The sequence below is a fragment of the Pelobates fuscus genome, chromosome 2 (genome assembly GCF_036172605.1).
Source record: "Pelobates fuscus isolate aPelFus1 chromosome 2, aPelFus1.pri, whole genome shotgun sequence".
NCBI lineage: Eukaryota > Metazoa > Chordata > Amphibia > Anura > Pelobatidae > Pelobates > Pelobates fuscus.
In genome coordinates, this window is record NC_086318.1 from 62,165,293 (window position 1) to 62,189,455 (window position 24,163).

The 24,163-nt window shown below is 42.0% G+C and overlaps 1 protein-coding gene across 1 annotated transcript in view; it reads left to right on the forward strand.

Annotated features, from left to right (window-relative positions):
* EIPR1 (EARP complex and GARP complex interacting protein 1) overlaps positions 1 to 22,559 on the forward strand; it is a 274,351-nt gene extending 251,792 nt beyond the window's left edge. The window contains exons 8-9 of the mRNA XM_063440889.1: positions 10,262 to 10,429; positions 22,269 to 22,559. Of these exons, the coding sequence (XP_063296959.1) occupies positions 10,262 to 10,429; positions 22,269 to 22,443 (343 nt within the window). The 3' untranslated portion in view covers positions 22,444 to 22,559. The remainder of the gene's footprint in view (positions 1 to 10,261; positions 10,430 to 22,268) is intronic.
* The last annotated feature ends 1,604 nt before the right edge of the window (positions 22,560 to 24,163 follow it).

Below are 24,163 nucleotides of genomic sequence, written 5' to 3' on the forward strand. Positions count from 1 at the left end.
GACATCGTTTAGTATTATAGAAACTGCACCAGGCTGTTTGTAATTGTTGAATGAGGGGAGAAATCCGAATTGACTGGGCAGACTAGATGGGCCGAATGGTTCTTATCTGCCGTCACATTCTATGTTTCTATGTTTCTATGTAACAGCACTTGCTTCAAAAGACTTTGTCTGTCTATGAGCTGAAGATCATACAGAGTGACATCAGTGCTAAGTATATAAAGTATCTACAACCTAACAGCTGAAGCAGTAAACAATTTGCCGTTTCCGTTGGCCAAAGTCAACCTTACTATGACTTTACCTTAAAGAGGAAGTGTCACTTTCCAGGATTTTAAATATTATGTTTACTTAATCCCTATATTTAACAAATATGTATACGCGAAGTGTGAAAAATATTTTTTTTTATGTAGAAATCGACACCTTTATCCTGCAGCTGGGTGCCTCCATCTTAACTCCCTGCCAATCATTGTTATTAGCTTTGCTCCTGGCACTCAACATAGAGAAAGCATAATGTGAAGGAGGAGGAATTAAACCATGTTTGCCATGGCTTAATGTCTTGTCCGTACTGGATCATAACGTAATTAGCTAAATCTTTAATATAAATGTGAAAGAAAATGGAGCATCTCATGAAATAAAAGGTTAACACAAGTTATAGGTGATTTTAAGCTTTCATTTAATGGTGTCAATTGCAAAGTGACAGTACCCCTTTAATAGGCAGAGGAGCATTTACCCAGGAACCAAAATTACAAAGGTTTGCAGTGTCTGGTCTTTTGGCCAAGCAGCCACTTTTTTATGTTTATTCTGTCTGTCTTTGGACACTGGGTTAGTGATAAAACATGAAGTTACGGCTAAAGCGAGGACAAGCTAGCATGTGAAGCTTTGGTGGGGTTTGAGTAAATAGATCAATATACGAGAAAGTCTGCTGACTTACATATTGCTTTATTTACAGGGTAGATGGTAGGTTAAAGAGAATTGATCAACTGCAGGAGCATGATCTATACACCAAAACTGCTTCATTAAGCTAAAGTTTGTTTGGTGACTATAGTGTCCCTTTAACCCCGTAGTGACCAGACTATTTTTCCGTTTTTTACTGTGTTTTTACATTTCTGCGGTACGACAAGGGAAGTGTACCAGAAAGGGACTGGGATAAATAGGATACTAGAAGTGGGTACCAGATACCCGCAAGGTGCTGCCAGACTAGGAACTCGATATTAGCAAAAAATTATAAATTTGTTTTATTAATACTAAAATACAAGAAGACAAAAATGTGTGCTCATGTACAAAAAGGTGAACAAAGTGATAGGTGTTAGACCAGTAAGACTAACTAGAACTATACCAATTCACACTAAGAGTACTAAGAATATACTGCAGATCTAAGTAGCTCTGATAGACTGACTCTAGTGGTACATATAGAGATAGTGTCAAAAGGAATAATAATAATGGACTGGTATAAGCAGAGGCGGCTCTAGACTTTATGAGGCCTTAGGCGAAACGCAAACATGAGACCCCACTAACAAAAAAGTGTCACATATACACATTGATGCGCTGTCTACCTGTGTATGTGCCTGAGAGTGTGTCTGACAGAGAGTATCCTTGTGTGTGTGAATGTATGCCTCTGTGAGCATGTTTGCGTTTTTGTCTGAGACCCTATGTGTATGGGGTAGCTGCTTGAAGTGTGTTGTGTGTGTGTGTGTGTGGGGGGGGGGGTGATGGTGAGAGGGAGAGGGGGGTGATGGTGAGAGGGAGTGATGGTGTGGGGGTGATGGTGAGAGGGAGAGGGAGAGGGGCAGGTGATGGTGAGAGGGAGAGGGGAGGGTGATGGTGAGAGGGGGGGGTGATGGTGAGAGGGGGGGGTGCTGGTGAGAGGGAGAAGGGGTGCTGGTGAGAGAGAGAAGGGGTGCTGGTGAGAGGGAGAAGGGGTGTGATGGTGAGAGGGAGAGGGGGTGTGATGTGAGAGGGAGAGTGGGGTGATGTGAGAGGGAGAGTGGGCTGATGGTGAGAGGGAGAGGGGGGTGAATGTGAGAGGGAGAGGGGGGTGATGGTGAGAGGGAGAGGGGGGTGATGGTGAGAGGGAGAGGTGGGTGAAGGTGAGAGGGAGAGGGGGTGAAGGTGAGAGGGAGAGGGGGTGAAGGTGAGAGGGAGAGGGGGATGATGGTGAGAGGGAGAGGGGGGTGATGGTGAGAGGGAGAGGGGCTGATGGTGAGAGGGAGAGGGGGGTGATGGTGAGAGGGAGAGGGGGGTGATGGTGAGAGGGAGAGGGGGGTGATGGTGAGAGGGAGAGGGGGGTGATGGTGAGAGGGAGAGGGGGGTGATGGTGAGAGGGAGAGGGGGGTGATGGTGAGAGGGAGCGGGGGGTGATGGTGTGGGGGTGGGGGAGGGTGATGGTGAGAGGGGGTGTGATGGTGAGAAGGAGAGGGGGTGTGATGGTGAGAGGGAGAGGGGGTGTGATGGTGAGAGGGAGAGGGGGTGTGATCGTGAGAGGGAGAGGGGGTGTGATGGTGAGTGGGAGAGGGGGTGTGATGGTGAGAGGGAGAGGGGGTGTGATGGTGAGAGGGAGAGGGGGTGTGATGGTGAGAGGGAGCGGGGGCTGATGGTGAGAGGGAGCGGGGGCTGATGGTGAGAGGGAGCGGGGGCTGATGGTGAGAGGGGGGTGATGGTGAGAGGGGGGGTGATGGTGAGAGGGGGAGGTGGGGGGGTGATGGTGAGAGGGAGTGGGGGTGTGATGGTGAGAGGGAGTGGGGGTGTGATGGTAAGAGGGAGCGGGGGTGTGATGGTAAGAGGGAGCGGGGGGTGATGGTAATGTGAGAGGGAGGGGGGGTGATGGTAATGTGAGAGGGAGGGGGGGTGATGGTAATGTGAGAGGGAGGGGGGGTGATGGTAATGTGAGAGGGAGGGGGGGTGATGGTAATGTGAGAGGGAGGGGGGTGATGGTAATGTGAGAGTGAGAGGGGGGTAATGTGAGAGTGAGAGGGGGGTAATGTGAGAGTGAGAGGGGGGTAATGTGAGAGTGAGAGGGGGGTAATGTGAGAGTGAGGGGGGTAATGTGAGGAGGGGGTGATGGTGGGTGGAGTGAGGCTGAGGGTGGTGGGTGGAGTGAGGCTGAGGGTGGTGGGGGGGTGATGCTGAGGGGGGGTGATGCTGAGGGGGGGTGATGCTGAGGGTGGTGGGTGGGGGTGAGGCTGAGGGTGGTGGGTGGGGGTGAGGCTGAGGGTGGTGGGGGGCAAGGCTGAGGGTGGTGGGGGTGGTGGGGGGCAAGGCTGAGGGTGGTGGGGGTGGTGGGGGACGAGGCTTAGGGTGGTGGGGGTGAGGCTGAGGGTGGTGGGGGGTGGTGGGGGGTGATGGTGAGGGTGGTGGGGGGTGATGGTGAGGGTGGTGGGGGTAATGGTGAGGGTGGTGATGGGGGATGGTGAGGCTGAGGGTGGTGGGGGTGAGGCTGAGGGTGGTGGGGGGTGAGGCTGAGGGTGCTGGGGGGTGAGGCTGAGGGTGGTGGGGGTGTGGTTGAGGGTGGTGGGGGTGAGGTTGAGGGTGGTGGGGGATGATGGTGAGGGTGATGGGGGTGAGGCTGAGGGTGGTGGGAGGTGAGGCTGAGGGTGGTGGGAGGTGAGGCTTAGGGTGATGGGGGTGAGGCTGAGGGTGGTGGGGGTGAAGGGGGGGTGAGGCTGAGTGTGGTGGGGGGTGATGGTGAGCCTACCTTAATTTCCCTGGTGGTCCAGTGGGCTCCCTGGTGGTCCGTTGGCCACTGCTCCCGGTCTGCAGACCGTGTAATCTCGCAAGATTTCAGAGTGTTGCCGTGGTAACCCGCGGCAACACTCTGATTGCCCGGTTTTCGCAAGACACATGGTCTGCAGCTCTGCTCACTGCGGAACTGCAGACCGGTGTCTGCTGTGGCTGGCCGGACAGCCAGGATAGGCCTCGCACCCAGCGGCATACTGGGAAAGCCGCCGGGCCCACCCCTGGTGTCAGGTCCTCGGTCACTGACCAAGAACCTGATACACTCTGCCCACAGGCGGTTTAGGCGGTCGCGAGGCCCCAGGCAGCACGAGGCCTTAGGCGGCCGCCTAAACCGCCTAATTAGAGAGCCGCCTCTGGGTATAAGTATAGCTATATAGCAAGGTTTAGCTGTAAAGCAAGCTAGGGATCAGACTAGGGACATGAGAAAAGATGTCCCCATAAATACCAAAATAGATCTCTGAGTGTAACTAATATAAGTAACTCTGAGCAACTGTCTCAAATAGTATATAAAGTAGCTATCAATGGTTACTAAGTATTGGGACAGTAATGGTTAAATATAAACCTAACAAATAACGTAATAGTAGAATTCTGTGGAGCTGTGCTGATACCTTGATAATCAAAAATGTAAATCACACTATACTCCTAGAGTGTCCATTAGGATATAATAATAAATCTGAAACTCTACTGTGTTGATATACCAGGTAAAACTAAGTACGCTCGGTAGCAGGTGAACAGAATGCTTTCTAAGACTCTGCCTCAGATGGTGTCTGGGATGAATATAGCTAGGCACTAATGTGAGGACAGTGAGGGTTAAATAAAGCCTCACGATGAACGAGATAGTGGTAGTTTGTGGAGCTGATCTACTAACAGTGTAATCCAGATATAATAATGCTATAGTCCTATAGCTTATGATCTCAGGTAGACGGAAAACTGCTATCATATTATACTAGAGTAAGAATCCGCCAAACGCTTGCTGGTACTGACCTTCAAGGGCACCTATTGCTAAACCCGCTAGGCTAAGACATCTAATTCCTTAAAGCATATACCAAATATTTTGATAAAGAAAAAATAATAAATAATAGGTTAATTCTTAAAAAGCACGGTAACAAGTCTGTGTGCTATTTCTAAATCATGAAAATAGCACGGCTAGGACCCCTTGAAGCGCGCGTTTCTCCCGACCTGGCTCGTCAGAAGGGAGACAAAGACAAAAGGAGAAGGAAGAACCTATAAACAGAGTTACAGATAAGTATATTGCGAGTTGTAAAATAAAGAATTTAGGCAATAAGCCCCTGACAGGTTATAAAGTTACAGGAAAACCTATAAACGAAATTATAGGCCGAAAAGTAGTAGGAGAACCTATAAACTAAATTATAGGAAATTATAAGGAGAGATAATCGAAAACAAGAGTTAGGCAATATGCCACAGACAGGTGTGACCAGACCGTTTTTTAATTTTCATACCTTTAGGGACCAGGGCTCTTTTGTGCATTTCTGCTGTGTTTGTGTTTAGCTGTAATTTTCCTCTTACTCATTTACTGTACCCACACATATTATATACCGTTTTTCTCACCATTAAATAGTCTTTCTAAAGATATCATTTTTTTTTATCATATCATATAATTTACTTTAAAAAAATTATAAAATAGGATGAAAAAATTTATAAAAAAACAACACTTTTCTAACTAACATCTGTTATGCATCTACAACCGCCAAAAAACACCCGTGCTAAATAGTTTCTAAATTTTAGTCTAGAAATGTTAACCTGTTCTTAGCTTCTTTTTTTTTTGCAAGTTATAGGGCTATAAGTACAAGTAGGACATTGCTGTTCCAAAATATATATTTTTAAAATGTATCACTAGTGACATTCTAACACTGTTATCTGTCAGAAATCTCTGAATCACACCTCACATGTACATATTTTTTTTAAAGTAGACAACCCAAGATATTCAATATGGGGTATGTCTAGGCTTTTTTAGTAGCCACTTAGTCACAAACATTGGCCAAAGTTAGCATTTATATTTGTTTGTGTGTTAAAAATGCAAAACACAATTATGAATGCTAACTTTGGCCAGTGTTTGTGACTAAGTGGCTACTAAAAATTGATTGAAAATACCCCATTTGCAATACCTTTGGTTGTCTTCTTTTGCAAATGGTATGCCATCATGGGGGTAATTCTCATTCCTGGGCTACTATACGCTCTCAAAAGCAACATAACCAATCTGCCAAATTCCAATGTGAAAAAATGGAAAATCAAGCCTTTTATTGACCCTGTAACTTTCAAAAACACTATAAAACCTGTACATGGCGGGTACTGTTATACTCGGGAGACTTCGCTGAACACAAATATTAGTGTTTCAGAACAGTAAAACGTATAACAACAATCATCAGTGAAAGTGCCGTTTGTGTTTGAAAAATGCAAAAAAGTCACTTTCCTGACAATATCATCACTGTGATATGTTTTACTGTTTTGAAACACTAATATTTGTGTTCAGCAAAGTCTCCCGAGTAAAATAGTAACCCCCTTGTACAGGTTTTAGGGTGTCTAGGAAAGTTACAGGGTTAAATATAGTGCTAGCAAATAAAATTCTCTGGACTTTTGGCCTGGGTTGTCAGACGGGTCCCGCAAAATTGCAATCCATAAAATTACTTAATTATGTAAAAATATTACATAAATATGCATGTAGAATTTTCCGAATTATACTGTATATACTCGAGGATAAGCCGAGTTTTTCAGCACATTATTTGTGCTGAAAAACCCCAACTCGGCTTATACTCAAGTCAATTGTCTGTATTATGGCAATTTACATTGCCATAATACAGACTAGGGGCTGTGGGGGCTGCAGAGTGTTTACTTACCTCTCCTGCAGCTCCTGTCAGCTCCCTTCTCCTCCGCGCCGGTCCGTTCAGCACCTCTGTCAGCTCCCAGTGTAAGTCTCGCGAGAGCCGCGGGGTCATTGCAACACAAAACACACACTGCATCTCACACACACACACACACAAACACACTGCACTCATACACACTCACACTGCATTCATACACACACTCACACTGCACTCATACACTCACACTGCATTCATACACACACACACTGCACTCATACACACACACACTGCACTCATACACACACACTGCATTCATTATATACACACACTGTAAATAAATATTCAATTTTATTTTTAGGATCTAATTTTATTTAGAAATTTACCAGTAGCTGCTGCATTTCCCACCCTAGTCTTATACTCGAGTCAATACTTTTTCCCAGTCGTTTGGGGTAAAATTAGGGGCCTCGGCTTATATTCGTGTCGGCTTATACTCGAGTATATACGGTATATACGGTATATACGGTATATATATATATATACCGTATATACTCGAGTATAAGACGAGTTTTTCAGCACATTTTTTGTGCTGAAAAACCCCCACTCGTCTTATACTCGAGTCAGTTGTCTGTATTATGGCAATTTACATTGCCATAATACAGACATGGACCGGGGGCTGGCAGGAAGCTGTAACTTACCTTCACAGCAGCTCCTGTCAGCTCCCTTCTCTCTTCTCCGGTGCGTGCAGCTCCCAGGTCAGCTTCCTCTGCAACTCTCGCGAGAGCCGCGGGGTCAGAGCATTGCCACGGGTTACCGTGGCAACGCTCCGCGCGGCCGCGAGAGTTGCAGAGGAAGCTGACCTGGGAGCTGCACGCACCGGAGAAGAGAGAAGGGAGCTGACAGGAGCTGCGGTGAAGGTAAGTTACAGCTTCCTGACAGCCCCCTCCTACAGCCCATCCACTGGACCACCAGGGAGTGAGAGCCCCCCTCCCTGGCCAGCTAACAAGCAGGGAGGGGGGCCGAAAAAATAAAAATATTAATAAGAAAACAAATAATAATAAGAAAAAAAAATTAAAATAATAACATAAAAATAATAATAGAAATAATAATAAAATAAAAAAAAAATAGTTACCTAAAAAAAAATAACATTAAAAAAAAAAAAAATAATAATTAAATAAAAATTAATAAAATGCCCACCCCCACCAATGCTCTGCACTCACACACACACACTGCACATACACACACTGCATTCATACACACACTGCACTGCATTCATTATAAACACACTGCACTCACACACACTGCACTCACACACACTGCACTCATACATACACACTGCACTCATACATACACACTGCACTCATATACACACTGCACTCATATACACACACTGCACTGCATTCATTATACACACACTGCATACACACTGCACTCATACACACACTGCATACACACTGCATTCATACACACACTGCATTCATACACACACACACTGCACTCACACACACACACACACACTGCACTCACACACACACACTTCACTCATATACACACTGCACTCATATACACACACTGCACTGCACTCATACACACACACACACTGCACTCATACACACACACACTGCACTCATACACACACTGCACTCATACACACACTGCACTGCATTCATTATATACACACTGCATTCATACACACACTGCATTCATACACTCACACACACTGCACTCACACACACTGCACTCACACACACTGCACTCACACACACTGCACTCACACACACTGCACTCCCACACACTGCACTCACACACACTGCACTCATACACACACACACTGCACTCACACACACTGCACTCATACACACACACTGCACTCATACATACACACTGCACTCATACATACACACTGCACTGCATTCATTATACACACACTGCACTCATACACACACACTGCACTCCATTCATTATATACACACTGCACTCATACACACTGCACTCATACACACACTGCATACACACACTGCATTCATATACACACTGCATTAATTATATACACACACTGTAAATAAATATTCAGTTAATATCATTTTTTTAGGATCTAATTTTATTTAGAAATGTACCAGTAGCTGCTGCATTTCCCACCCTAGTCTTATACTCGAGTCAATAAGTTTTCCCAGTTTTTGGGGGTAAAATTAGGGGCCTCGGCTTATATTCGGGTCGGCTTATACTCGAGTATATACGGTATATATATATATAAATATATATAGTCTACGTGTATATTTATGTAATTATGTATATGGACATATGTATATTTTTTATTATTTTTATTTATTTATATATACATAGATATATATAATTTCAATCTAAGTGTATTTTAATATATATATATATATATATATATATAAAGCCAAAAAATAATCAGCACTCCCAGGATTTGTAAATAAGCAAAAAAATACTTTACTCCATAGTCAACGTTTCAGCACCTCTTGGGAGCTTTCATCAGGACAGCATAGTATTGATATAGATTCTTTTAAGCAAACAAATAAGTTTGAATGACTATCTGTTCCTGTCCAAATTAGAGATGATTAAATTGCGTATACGCAGAAGTAAATTCACACTGACACACGGAGTTCAGGTTAAAAGAACTTCGAGAAAATTTAATGGCATCTGAATAAAAAGTGGGCTCGCAGACCCTTATAAAAGCAATATTACATCATCATAGAATATCAAGATAACAACAAATAAACATTATTAATTGGATTAGGTGTTAAGTGGTTAAGTCAATACCCTCCCATCAATATTATTAATTGGTCTAGGTGTTAAGTGGCTAGTTGGGCATCCTCCCATCATGGGATGTCGTCATCTTTGACATGGGAGTGGACATAAGATTTTTAGCACGAGGCTCGCTCGATGGGAGGGGGGATCTGGCAGCCAGCCATTTTGAGTACTTGGCACCATTTAGCTTCAAGGTTAGTTTCTCAAGCTTTAGTGAATAGACATTTTATTAGTACAGTTCTCATGATCTAACTATGGCATACAATGTTTCATACTACAGGAACTTGACTGTTCCGGTGCTGCTCATAACCTTCTAGAAAAACATTTCCTTCTAATATTCTAAATACTGTTAGGAGAATGAATAATAGTCAATCAATAATAGGTAATTTAATAATTCTACAACAGTATGCTGTCCTGATTAAATCTCCCAAGAGGTGCTGAAACGTTGACTATGGAGTAACGTATTTTTTTGCTTATTTACAAATCCTGGGAGTGCTGATTATTTTTTGGCTTTATGTTTATTGTGCAATCAAGCACCGGGTTCTAATCCCTTTTTGGTAGGAGTGCAAGGCTTTTTGATTTTTTTTTTATATATATATATATATATATATATATATATTTTTACATTTCTATTTTTTTGAGGGGGCGGAGCTTGACTTGCTAGCTGAGCAGGTATGTCTGATGTCGTTAACAAACTTTTTTTGTCGGACGTACCTGATACATCCGCTGTCATGAAGGGGTTAAAAAGCCTGCAGGGACATGCTGTAAACACCAGAACAACTACATTAAGCTGTAATTGTCCTGGTGACTATAGTGTCCCTTTAATAAAATGTGTCTTTTTTATTTTATTTTATTTTTTACATAAATACTGACTAGTTCTTTCATTGATGATTCGTAAAAATGTAAAACCAATAATTAATTTCTTCTCATATCTGTCTTAGGGTTTGGAGCGTCCGATATAACCATTCACATGACCAGTTGGTTCTGACTGGCAGCAGTGATAGCCGTGTTATCCTTTCCAATATGGTTTCCATTTCTTCAGAACCATTTGGACACTTGGTTGATGATGAAGATTTGAGTGATCAAGAGGAGAATCAGCAGGAGGAAAAGTAATATGAAATTTTCAGTATTTATCATATGTCGATATCTAAACACGAATTGCTTCTTTTTAGTATCCTTGGGTACCATTTTGGGTGATGGCATCCAGTGTTTACAGACAATAGAAGGTATCAGTTTGCCTTTCCATGTGAACAGAAACAAATACACTTATACTCTACAGTGAGGGGAAAAAGTATTTGATCCGCTGCTGGTTTTGAATGTTTGCCCACTGCCAAAGAAATGATCAGTCTATAATTTTAATGGTAGGTGTATTTTAACAGTGAGAGACAGAATAAAAATAAAAAAAATCCAGTAAAACGCATGTCAAAAAAGTTATAAATTGATTTGCATGCCAATTAGTGAAATAAGTATTTGATCCCTTCGACTTAGTACTTGGTGGCAATCACAGATGTCAGACATTTCTTGTAATTGGCCACCAGGTTTGCAAACATCTCAGGAGGGATTTTGTCCCACTGCTCTTTGCAGATCCTCTCCAAGTCATTAAGGTTTCGAGGCTGACGTTTGGCAACTCAAACCTTCAGCTCCCTCCAGAGATTTTATATGGGATTAAGGTCTGGAGACTGGCTAGGCCACTCCAGGATATTAATGTGCTTCTTATTGAGCCACTCCTTTGTTGCCTTGGCTGTGTTTTTTGGGTCATTGTTATGCTGGAATACCCATCCACAACCCATTTTTAATGCCCTGGCTGAGGGAAGGAGGTTCTCACCCAAGATTTGACAGTACATGGCCCTGTCAATTGTCCCTTTGATGCTTTGCAGTTTTCCTGTCCCCTTAGCAGAAAAACACCCCCGAGGCATAATGTTTCCACCTCCATGTCATAGGCAGCATTCCTCCTCCTCCAAACACGGTGAGTTGAGTTGATGCCAAAGAGCTTGATTTTGGTCTCATCTGACTACAACACTTTCACCCAGTTCTCCTCTGAATCATTCAGATGTCCGTTGGCAAACGGCAGATGGGCCTGTAAATGTAAAAATAATATGGACAGTGGTTAATCTGTCCAAGTTGAGTGGAGAGTTTTGAGAATGAACGTGCAGTCAGTTGTTTGTCATCCTGGAGAAGGCTCCAGATGTGAGCCGAAACGGTGATGTTTGTTTTATTATTTTTATTTTTTTTTATTATTTTATTTTATTTTTTTTAATTCTTTATTTTGGTTGTGCATGGTTTAACAATCGTAAGTCAGAAATGCCACAACAGCATCCTCAAAACAGATTACAAGCACTTATTCGTTAACTGTTGAACGGCATCAGAAAAAACGCAAATTTTTAGTTAATAATAATACAATCTAGTTAAATACAAACTGGCTAGCTCCGTCTAACAGTGCAAATTTTTTGTCGCTTAGTAACCGTAGCGGAAGGTTGAATTGCTAAGAGTATCTCCCCTTCAGAGTCATTGATACACTTATGCCGGAGTATGTCGAGGCGAAGGTCTTATAATTTGTTAAATAACAGTATAACATGCGCTAAGTAAGACATTAAATTTACTTGTCAGGTTATGGTAAATTACACAGTGCTGACTAAAGGGATGTATGCAGTTCTACCCCGGCTTTCCGCTTGGCTAATATTTCTGTTAAAATGGGGTGTCACCGGGCAGGGTATCACTTATTCCCCTATCTCCCTCAGCGTGTAGTGAGTTTAAACAAAAATTAACTATATACAAAGTAATGTGCCGAGGTTATTCTTGTTAGCCAACATAAACCATACACTTTACCTCCTTTCTACCCCCTTCCTTCAACTGGCACAATTTTATTTTATTTTATCAGGCCTGAGTAGTGCAACGTTGGAGCTTTAAACATAGATGTAGGTTGGTACATAAATAGAATCAGTTCGGGCATGAGGTACATTAAAATAAAAGGGGAAAATTATATGTGTATAAAACTCTAGTGACCACCGATGGGTAAAGCGTATGTGCCTTTTCGGAGCTTAACGGGCCGCTTACATAGAGTGACCTGCTAGAGTAGGGGCGCTTATAGTTTTAATGGTGTCGCTTACGGCTATAACTGTGTAACTTGCCTGTGATATGATGTATGTGCTTTGAGAGCCGAATGTGAGGGTTGACAGGTAGCTGTTCCAGGAGGGGCAGCATTATGCAGTGCTCGGCCATTTAACGTGTAGGATACCAACCTATTGTATGCTGTACACCAATTAAGCATAGGGCAAATAAAAGCAAACAAGATAGCTATTAAATGGCTAAACACGTACAGTAGATAGGGTATGTGGTTGTCATAAAAAAGTCATATAAAAATCATGAAGGGTTAACATTTTAAGTTAATCTAAGACTAAGTAGTAACTGCTTTGTTGAATCGAACTGTCCATGGGACCACCAGGAAGGGGTTTCATCTGCGTCAGTCTTATTGTTGCCCCCAGTCCGTGCGGTCGCATGAGCATATTCTATCCGAAACTGTGCTTACGGCAGAGGGTGTAGTTTCCGATATTCTATAGCTGCCCAGGTATCGGTGTCGCCAAACGAAATCATGTAGGAACCCGGTGGTTTGAGTCCCGCGCTCGGAGGTCCTGGGGTGCCGTAGTTAGAAAGGGTACGCTGTTAGTGGCAGCATGAAGCTCTGGTTGCAATCCCTTGACGGCTTGGGAAGTAGCCAGGGATCCGTCGGGTGTTAGCCTTAAGTGGTGACCGCTGCGTAGGAGACCGGCGTGGATCCCTGTGGTACGAATGGGGTCACCCTAGCCGGATCCCATGTGTGGGTTAATGGGGTATTGTTGGATGGCCCCTCCTGGGAGAGGGGGTCATGCGGCAGGCCCAGAGCCCGTAGTAGGGCAGGAGCATCCTGGATGTCTTGTGCTACGTGTGTGTTCGCCCCCTGTTGAATTGTTAGGGTCCGGGAGGACCGCCATCGGTATTCAATCTTGTGTTTCTGGAGGATAGAGGTGAGAGGGCGTAGTGACCTCCGCCAGGCTAGAGTGCCGCTGGACAGGTCTGCAAAAACAGCTAGTTCCATGGTCTCAAAGCGGAAAGGGGTTTTACCCCGTAGGGCAGAGAGGACCGCCACCTTGTCCCTGCCATTTCGGAAGGTGACTATTACGTCTCTCGTGGCAGTGGCGGGGGCCGTTATTGGCTTGGGTACCCTGAAGATCTCCTCTGGGGTAAGTGTGTCTTGACCGTGCGGCCTTATTGCAGAGAGGATGCGTCCCGTGACTTTCGGCAACTCTGTTTCCGATATGCCTTCAGGGACTCCCCTGATCTTTATGTTGTGTCGTCGCTTGAAGTCCTCTTGGGTCGCAAGGCGGCGTTCATATTGCAGGCTTTGCATTTGCAGGTTTTGCACGGCCTGTTGCAACGTGGCTATGTTCTGTGCATGAGACTGAGTGGATCCCTCCAGTTTAGTGATGCGGCCTGTCAGGCCTCTCAGGTCAGCGCGTAATGCTGTGACATCTGCGTGGATGTGCTGTTATAGTTCTGCTAACAGTGCCTTTAGTACCGCTGTGGTTGCTGGTTCTGAGTCGGCGCCTGTGCCCTTTCGTTTCTCCTTCCGTGTTGGGGTGGGAGACGGCTGTTCCTCCTCATCCATGTCATCGGACATTTCGTCTGAGAAATCTGAACAGCCGCCATGCTGTGCCGCCATGCTGGTGTTGCTGGCGCCTCGTGTTTGACTCTACATCTCCCCGATCGTGAGCCCCGAGGTAGGCTTGTTCGGTATAGTTTTTCTCCCCTTTCGCCCCATGTGGATGTGGGGTATGTTTTGTTCGTTTGTAAGGGGGTGATGGGGTGTTGGAAATGTATTTCCCCCGTGTAGTGCTCGGAGCGTTCAGTTTGTGCGACCGTTCTTTCCAGCGTTCAGGCTCCGCCCCGTTTTATTATTTTTTTATATGAATTAAAAGTTACATTTTACCATACCTCAAAGACCCTGGAGTGCTTTCCGTTTACTGGGATTTCTACTAATTTTGCTGGATCAGCACCGTGCAATATTGTGATCATCACCAGGAGTGCAAGCATATTAGATTTTATATATATATATATATATATATATATATATATATATATATATATATATATATATATATATATATATATATATATATATATATAATTTACACATACATACATATATACCGGTATACACATTTAAAAACAGTTAAATGTTGAAAGTCTGTAACCAAATTAATAGTTCTTTCTTTTAGCAAAATTGTATCAGCTGTCAAAGTAGCAGACTCCTGTTACTAAATAGCAGGAACTGGAATACTCTGAAGCTGGTAATTTTCTAACCTATATAGTACAATATGAAAATAGGTATAAAAGTCTTTTTCAACAATACCTGACCATATGGTGGTCTCTTGTATTGGATGCTGTCTTGAAATCTACAAAAGTCAGAAGATCGGAGACATGGTGTTTTCTGTTGATAATTTATTAGTAATGACACAATGGTTAAAAAAACTTACAGGCTCTCGGGAATGACAGGCGTATCTGTGTACATGCAGCTCCAAAGAATGCAGGATTGAAATTTCTTAAGCTGAAAAAACTTTTGCCTGCTAGAAAGTAGGAAATCAGTCCTTACAGTGTAATTGGAGATGAGAAGTCACTGCATGCGTTTCACCGGAGAACCGGGAAACCGCTCCTGCATTCCACTGCTAGTCTTCTCCATGAGAGTCTCTGTTCTCTGTTAGGGCCTGTACATGTGTTTTCTTGAGCAGGGGGACCTTGTGGGCACTGCAGGATTTCAGTCCTTCACGGCCTTCAGTGTGTTACCAATTGTTTTCTTGGTGACTATAGTCCTAGCTGCCTTTCAGTCCTTCACGGCATAGTGTGTTATTAATTGTTTTCTTGGTGACTACGGTCCTAGCTGCCTTGAGATCATTAACAAGATCCTTCCATGTAGTTCTGAGCTGATTCCTCACCGTTCTCATGATCATTGAAACTCCACGACGTGAGGTCTTGCATGGAGCACTAGACCGAGGGAGACTGGCAGTTATTTTGTGATTTTTCCATTTGCAAATAATCGCACCAACTCTTTGTGACTAATCTCACCAAGCTTCTTGGCAATGGTCTTTTAGCCCATGCCAGCCTTGCATAGATCTACAATCTTGTCCCTGACATCCTTGGACAGCTCTTTGGTCTTGGCCATGGTGGAGAGTTTGGAATCTTATTGATTGCTTCTGTGAACAGGTGTCTTTTATACAGATAATGAGCTGAGATTGCTAAGCGAGTGCTCCTAATCTCAGCTCGTTACCTGTACAAAAGACACCTGTGAGACAGAAATCTTGTTGATTGATAGGGGATTAAATACTTATTTCACTCATTGACATGCAGATCAATTTATAACTATTTTGACATGCGTTTTTTTTTACTGGATTTTTATTTTTTTTGTTATTCTGTCTCTCACTGTTAAAATACACCTACCATTAAAATTATAGACTGATCATTTCTTTGTCAGTGGGCAAACGTTCAAAATTAGCAGGGGATCAAATACTTTTTTTCCCTCACTGTACATAGCAAGGGAACAAATGCCCCCAGGTTCACGAGTGCCAAGATGTCTTAGAACACAGCACCCTATTGCAGAGCCGTTAATACATTGTGTTTTGCCTGGGGAAATGTAATCTGTACTACTAGGAGCACAGATCTTTTTATTCTTGCACATTCTGTGGTTCACTATATTGAAAATAGTTGGTGCTGGTACATTATCCTGATCACAAAAGGAAGACAGACCTAATCCTCTGGTGGTGCAGATTCCCTACGCCATCACTTAGATTACCAAACATTGTGCTTATATCCTGTATGGCATGTAACAGAGCAAGCAGGTCTAAATATATTTATACATTGGGGTTTCTAAGTTTCATTGCATTATTGACAGTAGTTTGGTATATTAACGTCAGTTGTATTTTGTGCTTGACCGATAGCTGCCTACAGTTAAAGGGACACTATAGCCACCAGTACAGCTACAGCTTAATGTAGTTTTTCTGGTGAGTACAGCATGTCCCTGCAGACGTTTTGCAGTACACAGTGCATCTCTATGAAGAGATGCTGATTGGCCAGTGTGGCGCTTGGCTCTTCCTAATGCTCACGGCTGCCTCCTTGGCTGAGATCATCAGAATTGACTATCTCAGCCAATCTAATGCTTTCCTATTGTGATTGGCTGCTGAGATCATCACTTCTGAGGATGTCAGCCAAGAAATCAGATCAGTAGAAGACCCAGAATACGTAAAGGGACACTGTAGGCACCCAGACCACTTCAGCTAATTGAAGTGGTCTGGGTGCTGTGTCCCTTTTACACTTTGTGCTGCAATGTAAAACATTACAGTTCCAGATAACTGCAATGTTTACATTGCAGCTCTAAATCTACCATCTGTGGCTGTCTAAACCAGACAGCCACTATGGGCGCTTCCGGATTCGTAACAGACTTTTGGTCCGTTATCGATGACACTGGACGTCATCACGGACCTCCAGCGTCAGATTTTCCCCATAGGAAAGCATTGAATAATGATTTCCTATGAGGAGGTCTAATGCACGCGCGGCCATTCCCATGCATGCACATTAGGTCTTCCCTGCCGGGTGATGTCGACGGGGGTGGAGTGTGGGGGAGCCTGACCCAGTGCAGAGTGACATCGGCGCTGGATTCAGGTAAGTAGCTGAAGGGGTTTTAAGTGCCAAGGAAACAGGTTTGTTTACCTGGCACTGGAGAATCCCTTTAAAATAAGGTAATATTTAACTATATTAAGGAAGGCAAGGATGGGCCACGGGGTCTATATAGTTTTTGTTTAACACCATAGGGACAGAAATACATGTTTGTGTTTCTTTATGGTGAGCCAGGAAAGGAGTTAACAAATAATCAAATGTCTGTAACATTTATATAGACCACTAACAAACAAGATATTCATATTTTATTTCATACATGCTATGATTGTTAAATAATTTCATGCATTTTGGTTTTGGGTTTGTAACTTGTATAAGCCACGCACTTTTTCTCAGCATACCACCAAAGCGCTGGAAATACTATAAACAATGCTTTGTGACTTTTTGTAGCCTATTTGCCAAAAGGTCTGCTGATAATTGGAAACATTATTTCTGAGCATAAATGAGCATTAACGTTTCAGGTGTTGCTGTTGCTAAGTAAGAGTTTATAGCTTATGTAATGAGCCAGAAAGCTCTTAATGAAGTCATCCATATTTTAATCCTGCTTGGGTCGTAGGAGCGAGGAAAGGGCACTGAAAGGTTAATCTGTGAGTACTGCCTTCCATCTATAGTCACAGATTTCCGAAACACTTTTATACTGTATGCTTCCCTCTCCTGTCATTTTTCTGGCTCCGCAATTAGATGCGGATTAAATTACCTGTAGCACTCCTGCCGTTTTAGATTTTGCACCTTTCTATGACAGGCAGTGATTTAATGGGCATTGTAGTCAAAAAGAGATGAGAGGATACAGACAGACTGCACGTTCCTAATTTTAAAACAAAGGTGGTTTATAAACAAAATAACAAATTAAAAATTTGGGCTAATGCTAGATTCAATTAATGCAGCAATATATCAGTGCTTCTTGATGCATGACCAAGTGAATATGTCTTCCTTAATTAAATCTAACCCACCACAAACAGTTATGTTCTCTTTAACTATAATGACATGCATATGTTTCTCCCCCAGTTAGTAAAGTACTCTTCCCTTTTGACTATAACAATCCGATCAGTGGCAGAACCCTGGAAGAGAGGGCCTATGGCAAAATGTAGATCCATATCTGTCGTACAACTCCCACAAAGACACAACTCCCACAATGCTTTGCCAGCTGGAGATCTACCATTTGCCATTGCTTGCAGGGTTGTATTTAGCAATGAGCATTTTTTGTGTATTTGAATGTAAGCATGCGTTTGTATGGAATGTGTGTGTGTGTAAATGCAGGAACGCATTTGTGTGTAGTGTGGTTTTATTTACTGTTTACTTGTGCCTTTGGATGTAGAGATCTGTCTGTTTATAGTGTTGACATTTGAATCCGGGGTGTATTTGTGTGTAGTATTAGCGTTTGGATGCTGGGATGCAAGTAAATATACATATACACTGCCACAGAAACACATGCACGTACAGACACTTTTAGAGTGATCACAGAGCCTCCGGGGGCCTGACTTGCTGATTCTTGGGAGGGTTGTCTGGGCTGTCAGGCAGTCCTCTTGAAGCGAAGCGCCGGGGAAGGTAAGTATTCCGTGCGCTCCAGGGCTCAAAGCCGTTACTGCATTATATGCCGCCACAACGGCTCTAAAGACCATTAAATGCAGGAGGGCATAGAACGGCGTTAAGGGGGTTAATTATACTCATAGGGTTATTCACTAAAGTAATAATTTTAAGCTAATTTCATGTTCAACGTAGAAATAGACAAAGTGAAAAAATTCTCTAAGCTGTACTTACAGTTTGGCTGCTATGGCCTTAAATTTGAAACTCGCCTTGTAGAATTCTTACTTTAGATAATAACCCTGTGAGTGTAAAAAGGTGAGTCTTATCAATAGTAAAACCTAACAAAATTCTCTGTCAGCCAAGTGTGCCGGACTGGGGATACATAGCAGCCATGGAAAAAAAATCTATGTCAGCCCCATAAGTCTTTGTGCCATGTATTGCAATATATATATATATATATATATATATATATATATATATATATATATATATATATATATATATAGTGTGTTACACACACTCTGAAAGGACCATTTTGAATCAGAAAAAGAAATATACCAATAATATGGAAGGCTATGACTTGCCACCCCAGATGATTGAGTAATATATAAACACATAATAAATAAATATATATGTATTGTGCATGCTTATATATTACTCAATCATCTGGGTGGCAAGTCATAGCCTTACATATTAGTGGTATATTTATTTTTCTAATTAAAAATATTTTAAAAAATCTCAGTAAAACATTTATTTATACAGTAAGCATACCCACATGCAGACACAGACAATCTCACTGACACAAGCTCATTGATGCACAGGCTCACAGACAGACAATATCATTGATATACATAAGCTCATTGACAATAAGAAAAAAAGCTCACTGATGCACACAAATAGGCTCACTAACAGACAATCTCAATGGCACACACAGACAAGCTAATTGGTACACAAACAAATTTAGTACAGACAAACTCTGACACACACAAGCTTACTACAGACAGGTTCACTGTCACACACACACACCCATGCTCAATGACACCCACATGCTCACTACAGACCAGCACATTGACACCCACATGCTCACTACAGACAAGCTAACACCCACATGCTCACTACAGACAAGCTCACGGTCACACACACATGCTTCCAACAGACATGCCCACTGCCACATACATGCTCACTACAGACAAGCTCACTGACACACACACACAAGCTCATTCAGGAGCAGACACACACACACATATACGAGATCACTCACTAGCAGCCACACACATTTACAAGCTCACTCAGGAGCAGGCACACACACATACAAGCTCACTCACTAGCAGCCACTCACACACAATCAACCACACACACAAGCTCACTCACTTGCAGACACACACACACACACAACTCACTCACTAGCAGACACACACATTTACAAGCTCACTCACTAGTGGCCACACACACACAAGCTCACTCACTAGCAACCACATACACAAGCTCACTCACTTGCAGCCACACACACACACACAAGCTCTCTCACTAGCATCCACACAAGTTCACTCACTAGCAGGCACACACACACACACAATCACTGTCATGGCTGACGCTTGCCTGGCACTGGTAGGTGAAGTTTCCATTTTGTGACCTCTTCCAGAGATGTCAGAAACGTGTGTGTATGGACGGACCTTGTGCATGGGAGGTGGAGCTTCCATTCAGGTGGTGGGGCTTGCGTGCGGGGGTGGAGCATGCAGACGAAATGTAAGTACATTTTAAAGGGAGGCTGACAGGTCTCCCTCCGGCCTCCAGCAGCCTAATTGCAGCCGCACCAGCCCCCAGCTCCTCCCTCTTTACTCCCCTCGTACTGAGACAGACTGGCACAGTCCGAGGGGAAAATCATTTAAAATTACAGGAGCCTGATGATTTGGGCTGTCTGCCTGGCCCCAGGTGCCGCGGCCCACCAGAAAATTTCCCGGTATCCTGGTGGGCCAGTCCGGCCCTGCTGTCAGCTATGCCTTCAGCTCTGCTAATCTGGCTTTAAATTTGAAATTCGCATTGAGTTCACACTTCTGTAAATAATATATAAAATGTATAGGTCTGTTGCTCGATTTGTATTCAAATTACTATCAAACCATGTTAAACACCACTGCACCTACAATATGCTGCCAGCATAAAATAGCTTATAGATGTAGTGGATCTATTCGCTATTGTGTAGGTATTTCAGTAAACACCGGAGAGTAATTATATGCAATTAAGCATCTGTATTATTTTAATTTGGATATACTCCATTCCTGCCAATGAGATGTTCTGGGAATCAAACCCTTTGGGCTTACATACTACGCATTGAATTATAGTGAATTGAAAATAGAATGGTAACATTTTGTCTAGAATACTCAAGCTGTGACTGTATTGGATTTTTTTTTAAGAAAACTGAAATTTTACTGTTTTTTTTTGTTCCAACAATTAAATGAACAAACACACTTTGTTTGACACTTGACATTGCTAAATTTACTTTTGACTGACTACTACGTTATGAAACCGAGAATTGCACTGTGAAAAAGTGAAAATAAATGCTACTCTTTTTTGTAAATACACATAGCAATTGCAGAACATGTTGATCGGAATTGACACTGAAAATCAATGTGACTGAGAAGACGGTGGTCCCCAGGTGCCATGGAGAGCCAAACCGTTATTAAAAAAAAATGGGTGGTAGCACCCAGTAAATTCTAGGCAGCATAACCACTGCACTGAGCTATAGTTGCTTATCTGTTTAGGCAGCCCCTTTGATGCAAACATTTATGAAAAGGTTTGTCCTGTTTTTTGTTTTTTTTACCGAAATGTGGGGTTTAGTATGACACAGTGGCTAAAATCCATTAACCGTTTATAAATCAATGGCATTGTATCAATTTCATGCCACTTTAATATCAGAAAAGCTTTGTACCAATTTAAAACCTAAACTGCTCATATGAATATTTGAAAAATTGGTGTTAAAAAAAACAATTTCACACTATATTAAATGTGCATTTAACCATGTTGCTAAGAGCATTTGAGGAAACAGAGGCATGTTATTATGTCAGTTTGTTTATTTTACGGGTTGCACAGAGCTAGCATTAGTGAATTGATGCCAGTAAATCATCATTGAGCAGGGATGCTGAGATTTAACCTGCACATGGCAATGCAGAAATGACGTGGTAATACCATTATTGACAATGTAATTGACACATTAGCCAAATTGCTGCACTATGTATATGTAAGATTTTATACCTTATATCTTTATCATTGTTTTAAGTTTCTGCTATGTCAGTGAGACGCACACATACCGTAATGTTTAAAGCTCAGCCCCAGCTACATTCATGCCATGCCATGAGTGGCATTGCCATAATGTCACTCAGTAGTTAGTGCCCCAACTGCAGTTTTTTTCTCTAGTTTCTGTTCAAACATCTGGACTACAATTGCTGACAGGGTGAATCTAAGCTTTGATCCTTTTGTGTTTTGTAAGTCATTTGAGTTTAGTAATAATAGACAATTAGTTAACATTACTGACACATTTAGATCCATTTCAAGCGTAATGTTTGGCATCAACACATGACAATGGATATTTTGCAATGATCTATGACCGACCACCAGACGTTCTATCAAAGTGTTTCAGTGTGTCTGTCATCTGTTTTCCATGCTGTTACAGCATGCAATAAATAAGTGACATTGTTCTACCAGTTAATTGCTTTTTCCCCCCTCTTTTAGAACAAAAGAGCCACTCCTGGACAGTATAATAGCTACCTATGAAGAACATGAAGACAGCGTGTATGCCGTGGAATGGTCCTCTGCAGACCCCTGGCTCTTTGCTTCTCTAAGTTATGATGGAAGGCTTGTTATTAACAGGGTTCCGAGAGCACTCAAATATAACATATTATTGTAATAAAGTGATGTCTCTCCCTGCTTATTTGATGTTATTCGAAGACTTGAGATCTGGAATGTGCTATTAGATGTGTTTATTGTGACCATCAAAATAAATGACCAAATGTAAAAACCACAGATGACCCTATCACAGTTTCTTCTTTGACAGCCTTCCTCTAAATTGCATTCCTATTTTAAATAAAATGTGTTTACAAATAATAGATATGTTGTGAATTGTGTATGTACAAAGCCTGGTTTACATAATGATTGCTGATGTATTTGGTAAGCATTTGAATGAATGAATTATTGGAGTAATATTGTTTAATTATGCATAACACATCCATATATTTTGCAGTCAAGGGACGAGGAAGAGGGATTAAGGAAATGATGATCCATAGCAAGTATAATGTAAGCACATGAATTAAATAGGTAAAAATGAGCAAGTATTGTAGAGTTGACAATCTGGATGAAATCTGGTAATTAATATACTTGATTTGAGACATAGATCAAAGTAAAAAGAATATTTATATGGTCCAAACAACTATCTGGTGTTTGACAATGCATTGTATGGTCTAAACACCAAATTTGTTGTATCCAGAAGCTTGATGGGTTATCACCCAATTTGTGTTAGCAAAGTGTTGTGTGATTCAGTCTCATAACTGCTGTTAGCAGGGCATCATATGGTCCCACCACCTAAGAACTGTAACATCAGACTTTCTCAGCAACTCTTTGAGATTGGGATCATGAAATCATTAAAAGTCATTGTTACTGGGTGCAGTAGTCATAGTATTAAAAAAAACAACAACAAAAAACGCATAGCAGCTACTGGTACACCTGTTGTTGCTGAGAGATTATTTCCTTTCTCTTTCTGTAGGCTTTACAGTCATAGATAAAGTTAGCATGTTTTTCACTGCTGAAGTTCCGTATATTTTGCAGTTCTTCACCCCAAAATAAAGTTGTTTCTACGGGCAGTAATACATCTGCAAAACTTTATATATAATATAAATAATATTTTCTCTTTGCAGTTAACTGTTATTGCTAAAAAAAAAAAAAAAAATTCTTTACGGGTTAGTTTTACCAGGTAAGCATCATTGTTCTATTGTATATGCTAGTGTTTACTTTGTTTCCAGTCTAAATAAAAACTTAAGCTTTCATTATTTTTATTAGTATTTATATAGCACCAACATATTCTGATGTGCTGTCAATTAAAGAAAGTGGTGAGGAAGGCCTTGCTTCAAAGGACCTTCAATCTTTGGTACATTGCAACTGGCCAACTAGTCGATAAAAAGTTGATCGGCTTTCGGCTGGTATCACATATTCGTTATAACACTGATCAAAATGTAAATTTTGCAAATATGTATTTTTTTTTGTCATGTTTACTGTGTTTGTGACTTTACATAGCAGTTATACTGCTCGTTTGTCCCATAACCTCTTTCCTACCGAGCTCTTTTTGTTTTAAAGAAATATTAGCGTAATATTTATCATAAACATAATATGCATAGCTAGCACGTATGCCTGTAATAAAATATCACTTTTATATACAGATTATTTTTTAGACAAACTTAAAAATTCCAATTATGTCAAAGTACACCATTTTTATTTTTCATTTATGCATTCATTCTTTAGAGAAATTTTTTGAGAATGATAAGCTTAAGGCTGTGTACATTGTCCTCCATCATTGAGACATCTTATTTTCCTTTTCGCTTTATTGATCATTTTAATTCAATGAACACGTAGAATCA